At 38.5% G+C, this 18919-nt stretch overlaps 1 protein-coding gene across 1 annotated transcript; it reads left to right on the forward strand.

Moving 5' to 3' along the window:
• The first annotated feature begins 16261 nt into the window (after window positions 1-16261).
• On the forward strand, window positions 16262-18878 carry LOC122979792 (CD209 antigen-like protein E). Its single transcript, XM_044347541.1, has 6 exons — window positions 16262-17317; window positions 17405-17491; window positions 17641-17709; window positions 17828-17970; window positions 18113-18213; window positions 18749-18878. The coding sequence occupies exons 1-6, from the start codon at window positions 17119-17121 to the stop codon at window positions 18876-18878; spliced, it is 729 nt and encodes a 242-aa protein (XP_044203476.1). The 5' UTR covers window positions 16262-17118.
• Window positions 18879-18919: the final 41 nt, after the last annotated feature.

The following is an 18919-nucleotide window of genomic DNA, read 5'->3' on the forward strand; positions in this document are numbered from 1 at the left end:
TGACTGAGTGAATTGTTGACTAATGTTAATGTTGACTAATTGTTGACTAATGTTAATGTTAAGGAAACTTGGTTAACCCCTACACAGTGTGACACTAATTGATAATATATTTACTAATGTAATTGATAGGAAAGTAATAAGTGGACTAATCATAAATGACACAAGTGACCATCTGCCGGTGTTTGTGGTCATTCAGAGCTGTACAGGGACAAGCAATGACATTACAACTTACAAAATAATTAGACAAAAAACAGAAGGGGCAATTAATTCTTTTAAAAAAATCTGATGATTCAAGACTGGAACAAAGTCTATGTGGAAGATGTAGATGAAGCATATGAAAAATAACATTAAAAAAATACATGGAAAGTATTGAATGAAATTATTAGAAATAGAACTGGGAAAACAGGATACCCAAACCACTTCTTAACCAAAACTATTAATGATATGACCTTAGTTGCAAATGAACTTAATTAATTTTTTGTCAGTGTTGGTCCTGGTTTAGCAGGAGAGATTGCAAACGCTAGCAGTTCCTACAGAACTGATAACGACAACAGTCTTACAAAACATTTGCAGTAAACTTGCACACATTTGTAAATGAATGTTGTTGACTACCATAGTATCTTGTACTCTTTTAATGTATAATTTTCTTATTTTATTATTTTACATACCTGCCCAGGGCCAACGAATGGAAAATAGCAATTTGCTAAAACCTGGTACATTACATCTCTCCTTGTTTTATATTAATGTTCTTTGTACATAGTCCCTGTTCAAATAAAGAGATTGAAATTCAAATCTCAAAACCACTGCTAACCAAAACCACTGCTAACCAAAAGAGGACTCCTAAGTCAGAGCTTAACTTACTAACACAAAGAAAACAAAAAAAAATGACATCTCACTCTCTAGGTCTAGTTTTCAGTGGCTTATAAAACAAACACAGTGAGAGCAGCACCCCTGCTTCTGATGAAGCTAACAACTAGTGAGTGTGCGTGAGCAATCAGTGATACTTATAACTACCCCTGGCCCAGTCCCCAAACAACAAGCGAGTGCCTCATACTAGATCCAGTGCACCTGACTTCAACATTCACGAGAAGCACAGTTAAACAGCGGATGCTTCATACTAGTCTCACATCAGCTATCACACAACAACGAGAGGCACGGTGGCGCCTCGGGATTGGAGGGCTGGCTTGAGCAGGGGCCACTCCAATAAGGATACTTGCCGATACCAGCCAGGAAGTGGGAGGAGCCTGGATGACTGGAGACTGCTTGACATGAAGAAAAAGACACTAAAGAAAATGACTGCACACAGACACACACAAGGCAGGGGTTTGTGGCAGCCGTAACACCCCTTCCCTTAAGACATAAGGGGAGGGTTTTTGGTTCAACTTACTAAATCACATAGGTTGTTAACCTACACTCTGGACAAAGCGTCTGCCAATTCGTTTTCTGAACCATTTTTGTGACGGATACCTAAGTTGTAATCTTGCACGATCAGAGCCCACCGCATGAGTCACTGGTTGTGCTTGTACATGCGGGACAGAAAGACAAGGGGGTTATGATCTGTGAAGACTACAACATGCAAGGGACTGGAATCAACATATACTTCAAAATGTTGGAGTGCCAACAGCAAAGCAAGGGTTTCTCTTTCAATTGTGGAGTATTGGACTTGGTGCTTATTGAACTTACATGAAAAATAACATATTGGGTGGTCAACCCCATCTGCATCCTCCTGCAGTAGCACAGCACCCCCCAGCACTGGCATTCACCTCCAGTTAAAATGATTTAGAGAGATCGGGAGCAGCGAGCACAGGGCATGACTTAAGACAGACTTCACACTTTCAAAGGAATGTTGACAATCAGGAGTCCACACGGAATCTGCCTTTGGGCTGAGTAGAGTTGTTAACGGAAGGACAACAGTAGAAAAGTTACAATTGAAGCTCCTGTAATAACCTGCCATGCCTAGAAACCTGCAAAGGGCTTTTCTCATTGTAGTAATGGGACACTCTGTTATAGCAGAGACTTTGACTTCTACAGGGAGTACCTGCCCTTGGCCCACCTGTCTCCCTAAATAGGTGACGGTGGCTTTCCCAAACTCACATTTCACCAAGTTTAACGTGAGCGACGCTTCCGTGAGCCTGGAGAACACTTTTTCAAGGATCTTTATGTGTTCTCCCCAGGTGGGGGTATACACAATCAGATCATCTAAATCTACAGTTAATCAGCCCTGTCAACACTGTGTTTATCAGTCTTTGAAAGGTGGCCGGAGCATTGCAAATGCCAAAAGCCATAAATGTATATTGCAAGAGGGAAACCTAGGGACCGTAGCAGCGACCTCCATCTCAGTCTCTCCTGAAAAGGCCAGCATAAGCACACTGTCAGACAAAGAAACATCCCAATTTTTACGCGATTGCTCACGACTGACTGCACATCAGGGAAACAAGTTAGAACGAGGCTGTGCTACTCCACCGGACTCCGTGCACCGAGGGGAATCCAACACTTCCAACGTAGGATTCACTTTACCGCCGGCTATATCGTTACCCATTAAAAAGGCTATACCTCTAATCGGCAACACAGGACAAATAGCGACAGGGAAAAAACCTGTGATCAATTTGGATCAGTGGAGGCTGGTCCATAGAGGCAGAGAAGTTGCTCCTCCTCTATATTTTGAGAGGCAAGAGGGAGATCAAAATATAAAAAAGAATATTTAGTTGAAATAAACCATTACCAAATCTCAGCATTATTTATAAAATAATTTTTCTCTCTCCTTTGGGAAAAATCCATTATTGAAATTCTGATTAAAATGCTTCAACAGCGACATCTGCACGGCAGGAGGAGAAAGGGCAGCGTGTGTGAAGTGTTGGTGGGGGGCAGTGGAGAGGGAGTGGGGGACAGAGGAGGACAGGCTCCTGCTGTCCTCCTTAGGGCGGGATCTCCTTCATCAATTTAATGTTGTTTTTTTTTCATGCTAATCTATATTTGGTCAAGACACGTAAAATGACGTTCCAAGGGAGGACGTCCTCCCTAACCAACAACCAGAATGCAATATTGACATTGTGTTGGTCCAATGATAGTTTCCGGATTTCATCCTCAATTCTCTACCAGTGTAATGTATGTGAGTGTGACAAACTGTTAAGAGAAGAAGACCAGTAAGATATAGATATATTACGTTTCACTTCTTTTATCTAGCAGTAAATAGCTGCTTCCGTTAGCCAACACAACAGTTAGCTCGTTGTAGCAGCGCGAAGGACTCTATACATCCATGGAGGACTGTTAAAGACTGTTGTTAAGCTAACGGGAGAATGGATCTGGACTGTGCAGCGAGCAGCGGAAGGATGCCCCCAGGGAGCAGCTGGAGAGAGAACCAACCGGGAAACAAACCAGGAGAGTTAGCTTGTTTGTCATTATTGCTAATGATATCAGCTTGATTAACCAAGCTGAGCCTCTCTCTGTCTCTTTGGTCGCTAATTTCATCTCTGATGGTTAAATGTCTCTGTCGCTGTTGTGTGAATTTATCTCCTTAACAAGAATGCAGCAGATATCATATAATGTGCTGTAGGTAGTTTACTTGTTGAAGTTACAGTGAGCTGTCTGGACTCAATCATTCATTTGGAATTGATCCAGTTTTTAATAAAGTGGTTGTTCAGTCACCTGTTGATGTTTTGTGATTAGTGAATGAGTGTGCAGGAGGTCTGGCTGCTTGCTTGGGACAATTTCTTCAGTTTTTTTTTAAAGCTGAGTCGTAGGGTAAACGTTCCTATTAAGCCCACCAAATCCGCGTTTCAGACATTTTTAATATATACTGCCCCAATTTAAGTGAAAAAAATTTAGTTAAAATGAAAGTCTAATCTCTCATTAGAAGTGTCAATAATTTATTTATACCAATTTCTAATGTTTTTATTGTTTAATTTGTCAAAATATGTCAAAAGTCAGGCATGGGCTTAATGGGTACCTAACGTACCCTTTAAGCCCGTGGGTGTTCCAAATAAGCCCACTTCATGATTTGTTGATAAATAATTATATTTATTTAAAAAATCTTGAAAATACAAATTGTTCTTTTCAAATCTGTAATCTCTTAGCTCTCAATTGCTATTTTCACTGTGTCTTCACTCCTATCCTATGGCCTGTAAATGGCATTTGAAATGGGCGTGACCAGCCATTTTGCTGTGTTGCCAGATGGTTGAAAGTGCAGATGTTTTTATGAAGATTTCTAATGACTGACTGACTGAAAGAAAAACAGTTTGCAGGTTTAACACTGAGGTTCTAAGGATAGTAAATGAGTCAATTACAGGATTTACAATTAAACAATAACTGTAATTGATTTTCAAATGTTACTTATGCAAGCGCACACAAACACATACACAAGTGCACACACATACCCACAGACCACACACTCAGATCCACTGGATTAGGCAAAATCACATTTTTCATGACCTCATATTAGGATACCCACTGCTTCATGTTATCTTTTTCTTAGCCTATCAGTCACTATAACCCTACCTGAAGACACTGAAATCTCCTGCTCTACCGCTGGACCCAGGTAGATGGCATGTCCCTGTTGTGCATCAATACTCAGCTGCTCCTTCACTCTCTGCCTTAATAACTTCCTGTCAACTCCATAACTTTTTGCCAGAAATGAGAGATTTCGCACTGTTCCCTCCCTGTACAGACAGCATGCTTCTATCATGCATGGGCATGAACTGTAGTTCTTCCGTGTTCTAGTCATCTCAAGCTAAAACTCATCTGAAAAGTAAAGATTTAAAAATATTGCTAATGTTAGGAAAGACTTAATTGACCAAAATTAGGCAGAAAAATGGTTCAAAGGTCAAAAAGGAGAAAATCCCCATTGAAACACAGTCAAGTGGGCTTCATAGGAGCAGGTTGGCTTAAAGGGAAAATCAGTGACTTTATGGTTAAAAGACGGAATATTTTATTCTACACACGACATTAAAAAACAACTATATGAAATAAATCTATATATGCTGCACTATCATAACATGAAAAGTATAAATTGATCATGCAGAGAAATAATTATCTGTACTCATTTGCTGGCGTCCCCTTTAAGCCCACCAGGTAAAAATGTTGATTAAAAAATAAATAAAAATAAACATACACATTTATTGTCCATTTAACAGTATAATAATATATAATGCATGCAAAAATGTAAGCTATACATGCTTACCATGCTTTATGTCATTGCAATGAACCATACTATACAGCTACTCTATTGATGCAGCATGTGGTCTGTTTGCTAGCATGCTAAAACTCATATTTTGATTTCAAAAGAAACAATATTTCTAATTCAAGTAATGTTCTTACATAGGTCTTAATCAAAACACTAATCTCTTAAATTTTGATAACAAATGAGTATTTACCAAAAACAGGAGTTGAAATATGAAAAAAAATGCTTCTGAGGGTACCAAAATGACCAAAGTTTTTTTGCAACTTCTTCTGGGATCAGCCGGCACGTGTCAGACATGTGCTTCGATAACTCAATATCGACAAATCTGATTGGCTCACAATAAAAAGTGGCATTTATATATCAAGCAGCTTTACTGGAGGAAACATCACACAGCAAAAAATGATGATGTAGTTTTTTTTTTATTTGACTCAGAAGTTGCAAGTGGGCTTATATGGTACGTGGGCTTAATAGGGACGTTTACCCTATATTTAGTAATAAGCTTAAAGTAACTAGAATAACAAGTGTTAACCTGTCAGCTTTGTAGCCTAAAGTTTGTTTGTGGTGCATATAGATAAGAGTGTGTATGTCATGTATTTGATACATACATTAATACTTTCTGATGTGAACTTAAACTTTTAGATCTGTAAATGTTTTTAGTGTTCAGTCTTTCTAGTATTCAGCACTGATCTATTCCTGTATCACATTATAAGCTTTGTAGTACATTATAGATTCCTGTGTACTACGAAAATACATAGGACGTGTAAATCATGTGATATGTTGTTTGTTTTTGATGAAAACATAAATCTGTTGTCACAATAGAACAATACTATAGACTTGAATTTCACTTTGTTGGTAAAATGACACAGTGTGAACCACTCCACGGCTAAAATGAACACTTCTTCTTGTGTATATAGTAAATGTATTTAAAGAAGCAGCCTTTTCACCAGTCAGGGGTTTTGTTTTTAAAAGAAAATTGTTTTATTGACATATAAAATTGCCCTCCACCCCTCCAATTTCATCGGGAGGGTGACAATGATGTAGTATGATGTGGTTTGTAGTAAGATTCCATGTTGGTTTTCCTCTTGTCCTCCCCAATTTTTTGAGTCATCAGCCGCCACTGATTTGGATTATACATGTATATGAGACTTCAAGAATGGCAACGCACGGAAGAGAATCCCGGTGTAACATAAAATACGCACCGGACGCTGGTCTCCAGGCTCACCTGTTAGCGACACTAACCCGTCAAATATAAATGGTTTGAAATAAGCGTCAGTATCCTGTGATAGAATCAGTGAAAGTACACGGCTCAGTTTTAATTAACCCGATGCCTTTCAGCTGCAGCACACTCTGAGAAAGCTGCTGCTGCTCTTTTCACTGGAGCATGACGAGGCTTATCAGCAGAGAATTTACTTTCTGCTCGTTGAGATACACTACAATGCGGTCAGGCAAGCATTTCTTAAACTCTTCCAACAGAATTAGCTCTCACGAGAGTTAAAATCACTGGTTTTGCAAGTAGTGCTCCACTTATCAAACAGGATTCCCTTTTCCCTGTCAAACTCAATATAAGTCTGATTCGGGGATTTTTTGTGATTTCAGAATTTCTGTCTGTAGGCTTCAGGGACCAATTCATACGCACAATAGAAGAGGCCAGACTTCAGGTGGCCACTTCAGAGCTAGGGCAATGTGTTCAAATGCGCCGAAATAGGAATCTGCTTCAGTTTCCCAAAATGCGGGTACCAAGGCAACGTGCTTGCTGACATCAAATGAGCTATGTGGTAAAGTGGTGGAAGAGGAAGACAGACCCCCAGCACCAGTGGTTGCACTCAACACATGAGTCTCCCTCTGGGACTCGAGCTCTAACTGGTGCAGCCTTATGGCTTTGGTAGCTTCAAGTTCCAGCTTTTTAATCTCCAGCTGGTATTGTAACTGTGCTTGTCTGTTCTGTACTTTCTCCTGGGCTTCTGATTGGAGATGAGGAAGACGGACTTTCAGTCGAGCCTCGTCCCTGGACCCAGTACTAGCAGAAGAGAGAGGATCATAGTGAGGCAGCGTGAACAGAGTTTTCATCCGCTCATCTATCTCACCCTCCACCCCTGAAGCTGCCTGAGCACCATGAGGATCACCCTCATACGTTCAGCTGCCTGCCACCTCATGCAGGGTACCATCCTCCAGCACAGCTCTGACGGAGCTGGCAACACAATAATCTTCAACTCCACCAACTTACCCACAACTAAGGCTTTAAGCTCTTTCTTAAGTATCTGTTTAGAGTATGTGATACTGAAGTGATTCGCTTTTTGGGCCAAGTCATCTTTCTTGTTTTTGTGGCACCATTCAAGTTAGCTGGAGGGCTAAACCAGTAGATAAACACCTAGGCCAGCGGAAGTCTCATGCGGCCCATAGTGTGCACAGTATGTTTTCAGGAAGTGTGTAGGAGTATTAATACTTTATTAATGAATTACCTTGTCATTAGGGCACCACCTCCTTTTTGGTTAAGATTTGTTAGTGCCAGGAGGGAGCACTAACACTTGTTCAGTTTAATCAATGAATCAGTCTCATAATCATAAGTTCTTGTCCCAAACAGTGACCTTTGTTTACTGCAGCTCAAAGAAACAAGCAAACACTTTTAGGATAAATGAAGACATTTATTAATAGCTAAACGTCTTGAGGATACATGATAAAGCATAGATAATATACAGAAAATAATAAATAAAAAGAAAGAAAAATAAATAAATAAATAAGGCCTAAGAAGGATGAAAAAATAATAAAATAAAGAAAATTATTCAGCAAGAGTGACTCGAAGTGCGTGACTCGAGGCTTAACATGTTGTACCGGGAAATGCTAAGAAAAAAGCTAATTCAACTTCTCTAAATAAATTCTTTAATTTTAACCTTATTCGACATCAACCCTTGATCACAAAGCCATGTTATGCCTTACTGTTGAGGTGTGTCGTCATGGTAGAGGCGTCATCTTGGCAGGTCCAGCGTTGTTAGTGCAGCATCACCAGCGATGTTGCAGTGAAAGAGCCCATATCAGCTGTGGGCTGTGGCGCATCTCAGTGGATGCAGGGGCGTTGAATTCCGGTAAAGAATCAAGCCGTTTCAGGCTGCTCTGAAAGAGTCTTCAAGCCGGTGTCACTTCTGGGTTGCAGTCTTGCTCTCAGAGAGCAGGTTCAGTTTCAAGCGTTCTTCTTTTTCTTCTTCTTCTTCTTCTTCTTCTTCTTCTTCTTCAAGGGTTTAAGTTGCAGATTCAGGCTTTATTTGGCTTGTAGTAACTTAAGTTGAGTGTCAAATAAATTTTAGTCTGACTACGCTCAAGTCTTCAGCGGCGTCTACTTCAAAATAAAATACTGTACTTTTACTTCAAATTAAATTACTATACGTGGAAATACGAGACTTAATGTTACTAATAAAACAAAACAAATTAACTTGTTGCAATAAAAGGTTAAATACGGATATATTTGGGTGAAAAACAAATAAAAGAGATGTCTTAAGAGCTTTCTTGAGTTCTTGGAGGCCAGCTCAAAGAGGAATCTCTTTGAGGCTGTTTTTATGAGTTAGAATAAGATGGCAGGAGTTTTAGGGATGCTCTAAAGGGGTTTGTGCCAAATTATTGATGAATATTCAATTTCTTTGTTCTAGGGGCTTTAGGTGTGGCCGGTGGTCTGCAACCTGAAATTTCTCCTGAAGTAAAGAAATTTGGTGAAATCTAATTCTGAGTTTTTACATGCAAAAACTTACACTATAAGTCACTGTTGCCTATTATTTCACATTAAGCTGTAAACACATTCCTGTCATAATGTCCAAATATACTGATTAATAACGGTCCTGTCAGCTTGTATCATATTTGTAAAACCATTAAAGAAACAGTTAAGCAGTTTACACAATGCATGATAAGTCAGTTCTTCTAATAACAAACATTAACCTTCATATTAACACTTCACGATGTCTAAGCATACAGCCTTCATTAGTTCAACTTTCTCAAACTATTTACACATCTCAAACCATCTACTGAAATAAAGTTTAATACTATAGAAAAAGGAAACATTGTGTGTGATTAGATTACTTTCAGAAACATATTTAAATATAAGTTGACATAACTTATTTCATAATATAAAAGCATTCAACATGACTATTGTTTAACAATAAAAGAAACTTTAAACTCAAATCCTTCAAATATTATCTTTACATTCCTATTATTTTAGAAACTTCAATCTTTGAACCAAACCACTCGTCTAATTTAACTACTAAAATATGATTGTCATTGAGTTTAATAGATTACAAGATAAACACTTAAAATACAAATACATGGTGATCAAACATTCATCAACTCTTCACATAAAGGATCCTGTAGTATAAAGGTTAATACAATCTAAGTCTTATATCTCTTTAGTAGATAGTCATACACCTATGAAAGTTAGACTGTTCTTCTTGTATTTACATGACAAATAACATGATATAAGTTACATGATGATTTAATTTACATGAGGTTTGCCTCAGATTTGCAAAGGGGGCTTCACAAAGTCCTCAGGAATGTGGGTTAGTTTATGGCTTTATTGATAAGAGCCTGTCTTCCCTCTAAGGTGGGAGCTGTTTTCCTCCGGTCCAAGTGGCCTTAAGGGTCATTTCATGCTTTTAGGTCGTGTCGTAGTTCAACTTATTGAAATGGTTTCTTAGGAGGTCTTTCTGAGTCTGTTGAGCATCACTGATCGAACCCCCACTTAGAGGGTTACAAAGATCAGTTCTGCAGGCCGAGGGTCTGCTCTTACAAACTTAGGAATCCAGGGAGTCTGTCTCTTATTTTCTTTAGAATCAAAGATTAGTTAACAGAATTAAAGAACAAGCGGTTGTCCTCCTACAAGTGGCTTCTTTGGCTTCATGCGCCACTAAGCAACTTTCATAGGAATGAATGGGGCCCTGCTTCCAACACTGTATCCAGTTCTCTTTATACATCCATGGTTTGAAGCCCAGAGTAGCTGCTTATGGTCAGCACCATCTTTTCCATTTGAAGCCAGGACATTCCATAAAAGGGACTGTTTGTTATTTATCAGAGGGAGGGGGGTGGCTGGGATGTGACTTTGTTTTTCTGTTTTGTTTTTTTATCTGTTTTGTTCCTCCCCGGAACTACAAATATTTTTCCTTGAGCCTCCCTGAGTGACTTATTCACACCAAAAGTAGGTCATATTGGAGAAAATAAAGAGCAAAGGCTGACCTTTACCAACCTTTACGTGTAATAGCGAACTGTGACTCTTAAACCTTGGCCCTCTGACCCCCCCCTTCCCTCGTTGGGGAAAAAAGCAAACTACCAGCCCAACTTACTGTGTCCCTCCTATAGTACAGCAAAAGTTACCTGTGACATTTCCAGCTCTGAAACAAAAATAAGACGCTAACTTAGTCCAACCAATGTAACGAGCAAACAGCACGGAGGGAGTGAGAGTTATCACCAAGATTAACAGCTAATTTCTTAGGCAAAATGCAGACACACACACACACACAGAGACATCACAGCATGCACACAGCCAACATTAGCAACATGTGCATATTAATGACCATTTTTCCAAATGAAGTAACATACACATTGATAGCAGTGGCCAGAATGATATCAGTTGGCTCGGCGGCTGTTATTAGATTTTAAAAACTTACCCTTTGATGATGCATTAACGAAAGTTACTTGAAAACAAAATCCTGGAGTTGAGAAAAGCCTTGGTTTTCTGCACCAAATTAGCTCTGGTGAAGGTCTTCCTTTGCAGATTAACTCCAAACTTTTCATTAAAAATTAAACTTAAAAAAGGCATGGATAATCCTCACAAAAGGGGTATCTTACATTTAACCCGTGTAGAAGACATAGAAACTACTATTCGTCTCAATATCTTATTAACAGAGTAATAATTTCCAAAATGACCACCAGCACACTTATTAGAGGGCTTGAATTTAGTGAGTGAGAACATAATGACTCATTGAAAAAATTTGACTCAGTATTTCATGACAGAAGTTGACACTTTTTGAGTGAATTGAGCGCGTTTTTTTCCTCAATGTGTGATATTGTTTGTTGTTATAAAAATACAAAAAAAAATCTGAATTAGTGTTACATTTTTTTTATATTATTTGAAAAATGGTTTATTCATAAGTAAAAAAAAATCCCTAAAGCTGAACTGAAGTTTGATTTCTTTTCAAGTGACAAGTCAGTCTATGACTATTTAGGGCTGTAGTCTGCTGGTCGACTGGTCGATTAGTTGGTCAATATGCTCTCGTCCGACTAAAATTCTCATTGGTCAAATAATCTCCGTGTTATTTTCATGAGGAGAAAAGTGCTACATCAATAGCTTTCCAGGAGTAACCCATTATTTTCTGCAGCGGGAGGGTAAGACTAACAAATTACCTGTGAAAACGGGGGTGTATTCAAAACACCCCCGTTGTTTTCAGAACTTTGAACTCGCCCAACCTAATGGAGACTGCTGGGTCTAACTGTACTCAACGTTTACTGAATCTGTGTTTCTCTATAATGACAAGAACCCCCGCCAGGCCGAAAAATTCAAAATTTACAGTATAATTAATTTAATGAAATCTCTCCCTTAATACGCATTCAGCATTATCTTATTTTCTCAGATTCCAGTCATTAAACAGACCACTTCACATTATTTCTGTTTCACATATGGAAATATCTAAGATTATTATTTAAGATACCACTCATTAGTGTGTTCTGCCCTCATGTGGTCATGGATGGCTATTACAATAACAGCCAATACATCGATCACAATCAAGTTTATTTTGGAGAAAGTACACCAGTGATGGGAAGGTATATTTGCTTCAGTACTGCACCTTATTAAAAACAATGAGGTACTTACTTTACTTGAGTATTTCCATTTTATGTTACTTTATACTTCTACATTTCAGAGGGAAATTGTGTACATTTTACTGCAGCACCTTTATGACATGTGACAGTTATATTTTATAAGCGCAAACAAGCTCAAAATTGCACAAAGTTTAGTGTCACATCCAGTTTTACTTGTTGTTTGACCAGGCAAAATTTAGTGTAAACCAAGATATAGGGGGCGATGTAATAATTTCTTGTAATTAACTCAGCAATTCAAGATTTCAAATTTCACCATATTGGCTTTACACTTGCACTATTTTCTCCAGATTAGGCAGATAACATTTGACTCTTTTCCAGGGATTTGACAGTTCATCTGTGGTCTCCTGCTGCTCTGTAATGCTGCTCTGTTTGCATTGTTACAAGGATCATAGTCTTCTGAAGTTAAAGTGGTGCAACAAGATTATCTTATTTGAATATCCACTTTCACTTTTTGAGTGTAAAACTGTGGTGTTGGATGAAACAACAACATTCTGAAAAATATCATTAGGATCATTCTCAATCAGTATTTACATCAATGGGTTTATTTATATGAAGAAATCTTCCTGATCTACAAGTTCTTTCCCCAAATGAGACTAAAAACTACATGTTTATGGAGGAAATATTAAGGATATTGTAAAGACATACTTCTGTTTGTCTCACAGTACTCATGGACTATAGTATTGCTTGATGGAGGTTTGAAGTTAAAATTGTGTCTAAAACAGTTCAGATAATCCTTCATGATGCTCTCACAATACCATAATGCTGCATCTTAGTGGACGTGCAGAGCGATTGTTTCTTTTACTGTTTTTTAATAACTCAGCAGTACAGATTTCAAACTTCACAATATTTACTATACACATGTACAATGTTCTCCAAATTAGGTGCAAAGTTAAAATTAGGTGCAAATCAGTTTAACAGTGTATTTTTCAGATTAGTTTTTTTCCAGGCAGGACATTTCATTCATGGTTTCATGGCATCGCTGGTGGAGTTTGTGTGCAGGACACCAAACTCTTCATTCAGGCAAAGTTGTTCATTCCTCAGAGGGCTGCACCAAACCACAATCTGGAGGTCATTGCAGTTCAACATGAAGTATTTACTGAGAATTATCTGTGTTAAGAGGTTACATCTTCATGTGGCTCGTTCATTCTATTGAGGGTTTGAGCTCAAGAAGTTGTGATCAATGTTAGCTTTACAGCATAATACTTAGTGACATTACAAGGCTGTGCAACAGCATCACCTTATTTGCATTGTATTTGTCAGTTTTCAAGTATAAAACTATTACTGGATGAAACAATAGATGCTGAAAAGAAACATGAAATTATTTGCATCAATATTTGTTTATTTATATCTATATTTTCATTTTTATACATGCAACATTACTCCATGATACTCTTAAATAAACGTTGCTGGAACAGCTGAATTTCCTCTTTTTTGTTATTGCATTTTTAAATTTTTGGCTTTTTTGACAGTTGAATAAATTTCATATTCTGTAAGACAAGGCAAGTTTATTTGTATTTCACATTTCAACAGAAAGACAATTCAAAGTGTTTTACAAAGATAATACATAAAAGCCATCTTGACAGAATATAAAAACAACACAAGACAACATAAACATACATTTAAATACAATTAAAAAGTGTTAAATTTGGAAATAAAAAGAAGCTAAAATAGAATAAAACAGTAGGGGTGTATTCCTTTTGAAGTCCACTGAGAGAGACAGACTGAGGTTGATGTTCAGTCTTCAGCTTTTCTTTTTGTTGCTCTTCTTCTGAAACAACAGAAAAAGCTCCTGCTGCCACAGGAAGTCCTCGTCCTGGCAGACGACCTCGCTCTATGTCGATCAAGTCTCTTTTGGAGAACCTCCACAACCTTGATGGCCTCCAATTCGTAGTTTTCTGCCTGGACTCTCAACATTGTTTCTTTATCAAGCACATGCATGAGCTCAGTGATGTCTTGAAGGAGAGCTTCCTGTCTTTTTTCCTCCTTTCTCAGCTTGTCAGCGAGCGTCTGACTCTCTGCTGAAAGCTTTTCAGTGACCGTTCGAGCCTCTTCTAGTTGCTGGAACAACATCTGCTCAATTTTCTTGGCCTCCACTTTGCTGCTCTGTGCCTCCTCCATCAGTTCCCTCTCTCTCTGGAGCTGATGGTCCAACTCCTGACAGATCGACTCTGCCAGCTCAAAGTCCTTGAGGTTGTTGGCATCCGCCTGGTTCCTCAGGTCCTTTTCATCTTGGAGCATTTGCTGCAGCTCCAGGATTTCATAGTGAAGCTGGTCCTGTTTTGCTTTCTCTGATTTGAGCTCAACTGAAAGCAGCCAGCTCTCAGCTGAACACTCCTCTGAGAAGCTCTGTAGCTCTTCCACTTTGTTTAAAAGGGCCTCAGCGATCTCCACAGCCTCCAGTTTTTCAGTCTCTGCCTGCATCCTCAAGGCTTTCTCTGTCTGTAGCTGCTGCCGGAGATCTTCCAGCTCCTGTTCCACCATGAGGAGCATCAGCCTTTCAGCTGAACGTTTCCTGTTTGTCTCCTCCAGTTGTTGAGAAAGTGCCTCCACTGTGGCGGGGCAGGTCACTTTCTTCATGGCATGGGCTCTCTGCAGCTCATCCTTAAGCTCTTGGATTTCCAGCAGCATGGCCTCTTGGTCCTTCTCCTCAGCTGAGATCGCAGCTTCATAGTGCTGTGTCATCTGCTGGTTCTTCAGCTGAAGAGCCTTGATGTCTCTGGAAAGGACCTTGATCTCACCCTGATAGATGGCACAGAGGTCATTGTGCAGATTTATGGCTCTTAACTTCTCCATTCTCTGCTCTCTTTAAGTAAAGTCTCTAAAGACGCTCGTCTGTAATAAAACACGATGAATGCTTGTGACTCTCCTACAGTGGTCAAGTGGTAAAGTCCTAAAGTGTTAATGGTGAATATTCTCAGCTGTGTCTTGTAGAACTCTAGAACAATACGTGTCATAAAAGACTATATGACATCACAGAATGCTGGAAATTTGGAAATTATATGGAATAACAGAGAATAACAGAGATATTACAAAGTTGCTTTTCTTCTAAAGTACTACTACTACTACTACTACTAGTCTACTGCTTATTAGTTGTAAACTAATAAACAGTAGAGTCAAACTGCACAAAACATAAATAATAGAATTCCAAAAAAAGAAAAAATATGTAGAAAAATTCAATTCAGATCCAGTTTGTGGTAGTTTTGCAAGTCAAAGTCCACAAGATGTCACATGGTGATTTAGGAACGGAATTTTTTTGGTGACCTATTATCACATATACGGCTGACTTGTGACATCAGGGTTGATCAGTCCCTCAGCAGCAGCACTGGCCTGTGAGGTGACCACAGCCACAAAAAACAGCTGAAAATTATGAATAAATTCTAGTGTCACAAACACTACAAAATGACTCTGTGTATTATCAGAGTTTTAACCATTAGGTCCAAAAAAAAAAGATTTTCATCCCCTTCACATGTGCAGGGCAGTTAGGATGAAGTCAGTTTGCTTCACAGAGATGAACTCTAATGCTCAGGCTTTGAGACTTTCACTTGAGTGAAGGAGTCGCCATCTTGTGTTCAGTTCTCTCGCAATCATGAGGTTGATCCTCAGAATGAAACTGCAAGCACAATAATAAGTACATTATTTCTCAGACAGGAGTATTTCTACACTGTGGAATTGGTACTTTTATTGAAGTAAAGGATCTGAGTACTGAAAAATGGATTTAATCAGTTTTTTTAGTCCCACAAACGGCCAGTAAGTGGTGCTATACTATACTAAAGAGGTACAGATTCCTGTACTAGTACTGTCAGCACATGTAACTACTACCTGATATGTCTATATGTGTTTTTACACCATGGTTCATGACAGAGCATGATGAAGAATCAGTAAAACAGTAAAAAGCAAAGAGTGTGAACTGATGCTTTGCTAATTTTGTTACAGGTTGATTCTGTAGGCCTACACACATCTTGCCAGGGCTTTGTAGTTTAGTTTAGTTTAGTTTAGTTTATTAGTTTATTTAACAGGGGCCATGCACAACACAACCATTGGGCCAGATTTATCTTTATAGCTAATTTACATCTGTGGTCCCTGGGAAGGAAAATATAGAAAACGATACAAACAATACAAACAATTAAAAACAATACAATTACCAAATTTACAAACAGTACATCACATATAAAACAACATCATACAGAAAAATACATTGCATACTCTCCACGTTGGAAAGCAGTTGGTGCCGTACAAAGTTTCAGATCAGTGATCACATTATTGGTTCATTGTTTAAGTGTTGTTTTAAAAATACTGAAGCTTGTGCATTCTCTGATATGGGCGGGAATTGAGTTCCACTCATCTGCTGCTCTGACTGTAAATGCTGATTGTCTAAAAGGAGATTTCCTAAATTTAGCGGAGCAGTCACCTCTTGCTAATGCCCTGGTCTCCCAAGCATCGTTCCTGCAGAATGACATACGTTGTTTAAGTGGTGGCAACAAAAGATGATGAATTAATTTATACATGAGACACATATTTGCAAGACAAAGTCTGTCAAAGGTCAATAAATTATAGCAGCTAGAGGTAGTTGATGCCTAATATGTCATTCATATGTCCTTCAAAATTCATTAGGTTAGCTCTGACACGTCTGGAGACCTTTTTTATATGTTTCTTAAAATTTAAGTTAGAATCAAATACAATGCCCAGATACTTGAAATACTGAACAATATTTATTACCTCTCCTTTAACTATAATGTCATGTTGATGTGTGTTATTTCTCTTGATAGAAATTTGCTGATCATGTATTTGTATTTGTAACTGAATCTGATGTAAATTATAAATTTTTCCATTTTACCCCAGGACCACACAGAAGCTGATGAAACATCCTGTCAGGGTGTATGGGTTAGTTGCACAGAAAGAAAGAGGAAGAAAGTTAGTCTAATGAGAAGTAAGAAGTAAGAGTGGCACAGCATGCAGGGAAGTGTAATACCGAACTGAACAAAACACAAGTTATTTGAGGATAAACCAGCTAAACTGTCATATTTTGGAGTTTGGAATTAGTTTGAAGAAACAAGAGGCTGAAAAACCTTCATATCAGGTAAACAGAAATAGAAATGTCTGAGCATATTTACGACAATGAACCTGGTGAAAGTGAGCAAATGGGAGAAATAGTGTTAAATGCAGCTGGAGAGAATGATGAGGCAGAGGAGAGGATAGTGATTATCTATGACAGCGCAGACAACCTCGGGGGTCACAACTCGAGTTTAAATACAGGAAGAGCTGTAAATCAGAGCACACCGGACCAGCAGCCAGGTGAGACAATCATACACACAAATACTGTATAATAAACTTATCCATGGCAAAAGCAGTCTTTTAAATATTAAATATCATTTCACTCAGGCTGGACTTCCTTCAGGGCTGTGGCTATGTGCCTGGGTCTGCTCTGTATTCTCCTCCTGGCTGCCATTATAGGTGTTGGACTCCACTGTAAGAAAAATTACATTTATTTTCTCTGTGCAAGTGATATTTCTGCACTGCTAAACATCCATCCAGCAACAGTTTTTAGCTTGCCAGTTAAATGAACACTGGTGGTAGATCAGAAGAGTCTCACTGTGTGAATTTACTGTCTGTTGCAGGCAGATTCACACAGCAGACACACAACACAAGCTGGGCTGAAAGGAGAAAGAAGACTTTAGTTGAGCTCAGTGAGTACAAACTTTGATCTGCATGTGTCTGATTGAGCTTGTTTCTTTGTGTGTAATAAAAGGACATTTTGGACAATTGACATTTGCCATTTCTACTTCTTGAATTGTCTGTTTGCAGGTCATTTCTGTAGGGATGGGTGTAAGTCATTCAACAACAGTTTTTACTACATTTCCTCTAAAACAAAGAACTGGGAGGAGAGCAGACAGGACTGCAAAGACAGAGGAGCAGATCTAGTCATCATAAACAGCAAAGAAGAACAGGTAAAAGAAAAGATTTTGCTGCCCAAACATTGCTGTTTGACTGTTTAGTTGGATTAAAACTGTCATGACAGCACATTTCCGCACTAACACACTTGTATGACTCTGAGTGTTGATGTTGATTTTCCTTAAAATAATTCAACAGGCATTTATCAGTTCATACTATTACCACTGGATTGGTTTGAATGACAGAGAAGAGGAGGGAACATGGAAATGGGTGGATGGTTCAGTTTTGAACAGCACAGGGTAAGACGTTTTCCTGTCAGTGCCTTATGACAGTCAGTTAAAAACCAGCTGGACTAACTTTGTCTTCAGTATAAAAATGTATTTCTGACCTTAGAAACATTAATGTGACAAAAACAAAAAATTAATTCAAGGTCCACTTACAACCTTTTCCAGACCACATCTAGTGGTCTACCTCAGTGGATGGAATTTGTTTAAAGAAATAGTTTAATTTTGGGGAAATACATTTACTCGCTTTCTGGCCAAGAGTTAGATAAGAAGATCGATATCACTCGTCTGTATACGGGACAAATATAACTCCCCATAAAACCACAACATGTTGTTTTACCAGTTTTTCTGCAAACTACACAAATTAGACATTGTGTTTATTAGTGAGCTTTTATAGGTGCTGTAGGTTGATCATTACTCTTGGACTGAGCCATGCTAGCTGTTTCCCCTGTTTCTAATCTTAAAGACTATGCGGTTGAAAGGTCAGTAAAATGTGAGTAACTGTGTATCTTGTTTTGCAGTAATATCAGGATGTCACTTGTTTAAACAGGTTTTGGAGAAGTGAACCCAGTGGACAAGTGAAGCACTGTGTAAGCACTTCGAATCGAGAGCTGAGCAACTGGAATGCTTTTTACTGTACATCCTCACGAAACTGGATCTGTGAAAAACTTGACTTTTAACATGATTTGTGAAACTAAATAAAAATGTACTGTGATAAGAA

The sequence above is a fragment of the Thunnus albacares genome, chromosome 3 (genome assembly GCF_914725855.1).
Source record: "Thunnus albacares chromosome 3, fThuAlb1.1, whole genome shotgun sequence".
Lineage (NCBI taxonomy): Eukaryota > Metazoa > Chordata > Actinopteri > Scombriformes > Scombridae > Thunnus > Thunnus albacares.

Coding starts and splice junctions, on each gene's coding strand:
- LOC122979792 (XM_044347541.1), top strand. CDS start 17,119: ATGTCTGAGCATATTTACGACAATGAACCTGGTGAAAGTGAGCAAATG. Junction 17,318..17,404: donor CACACCGGACCAGCAGCCAG/GTGAGACAATCA, acceptor CATTTCACTCAG/GCTGGACTTCCTTCAGGGCT. Junction 17,971..18,112: donor TAAACAGCAAAGAAGAACAG/GTAAAAGAAAAG, acceptor ATAATTCAACAG/GCATTTATCAGTTCATACTA.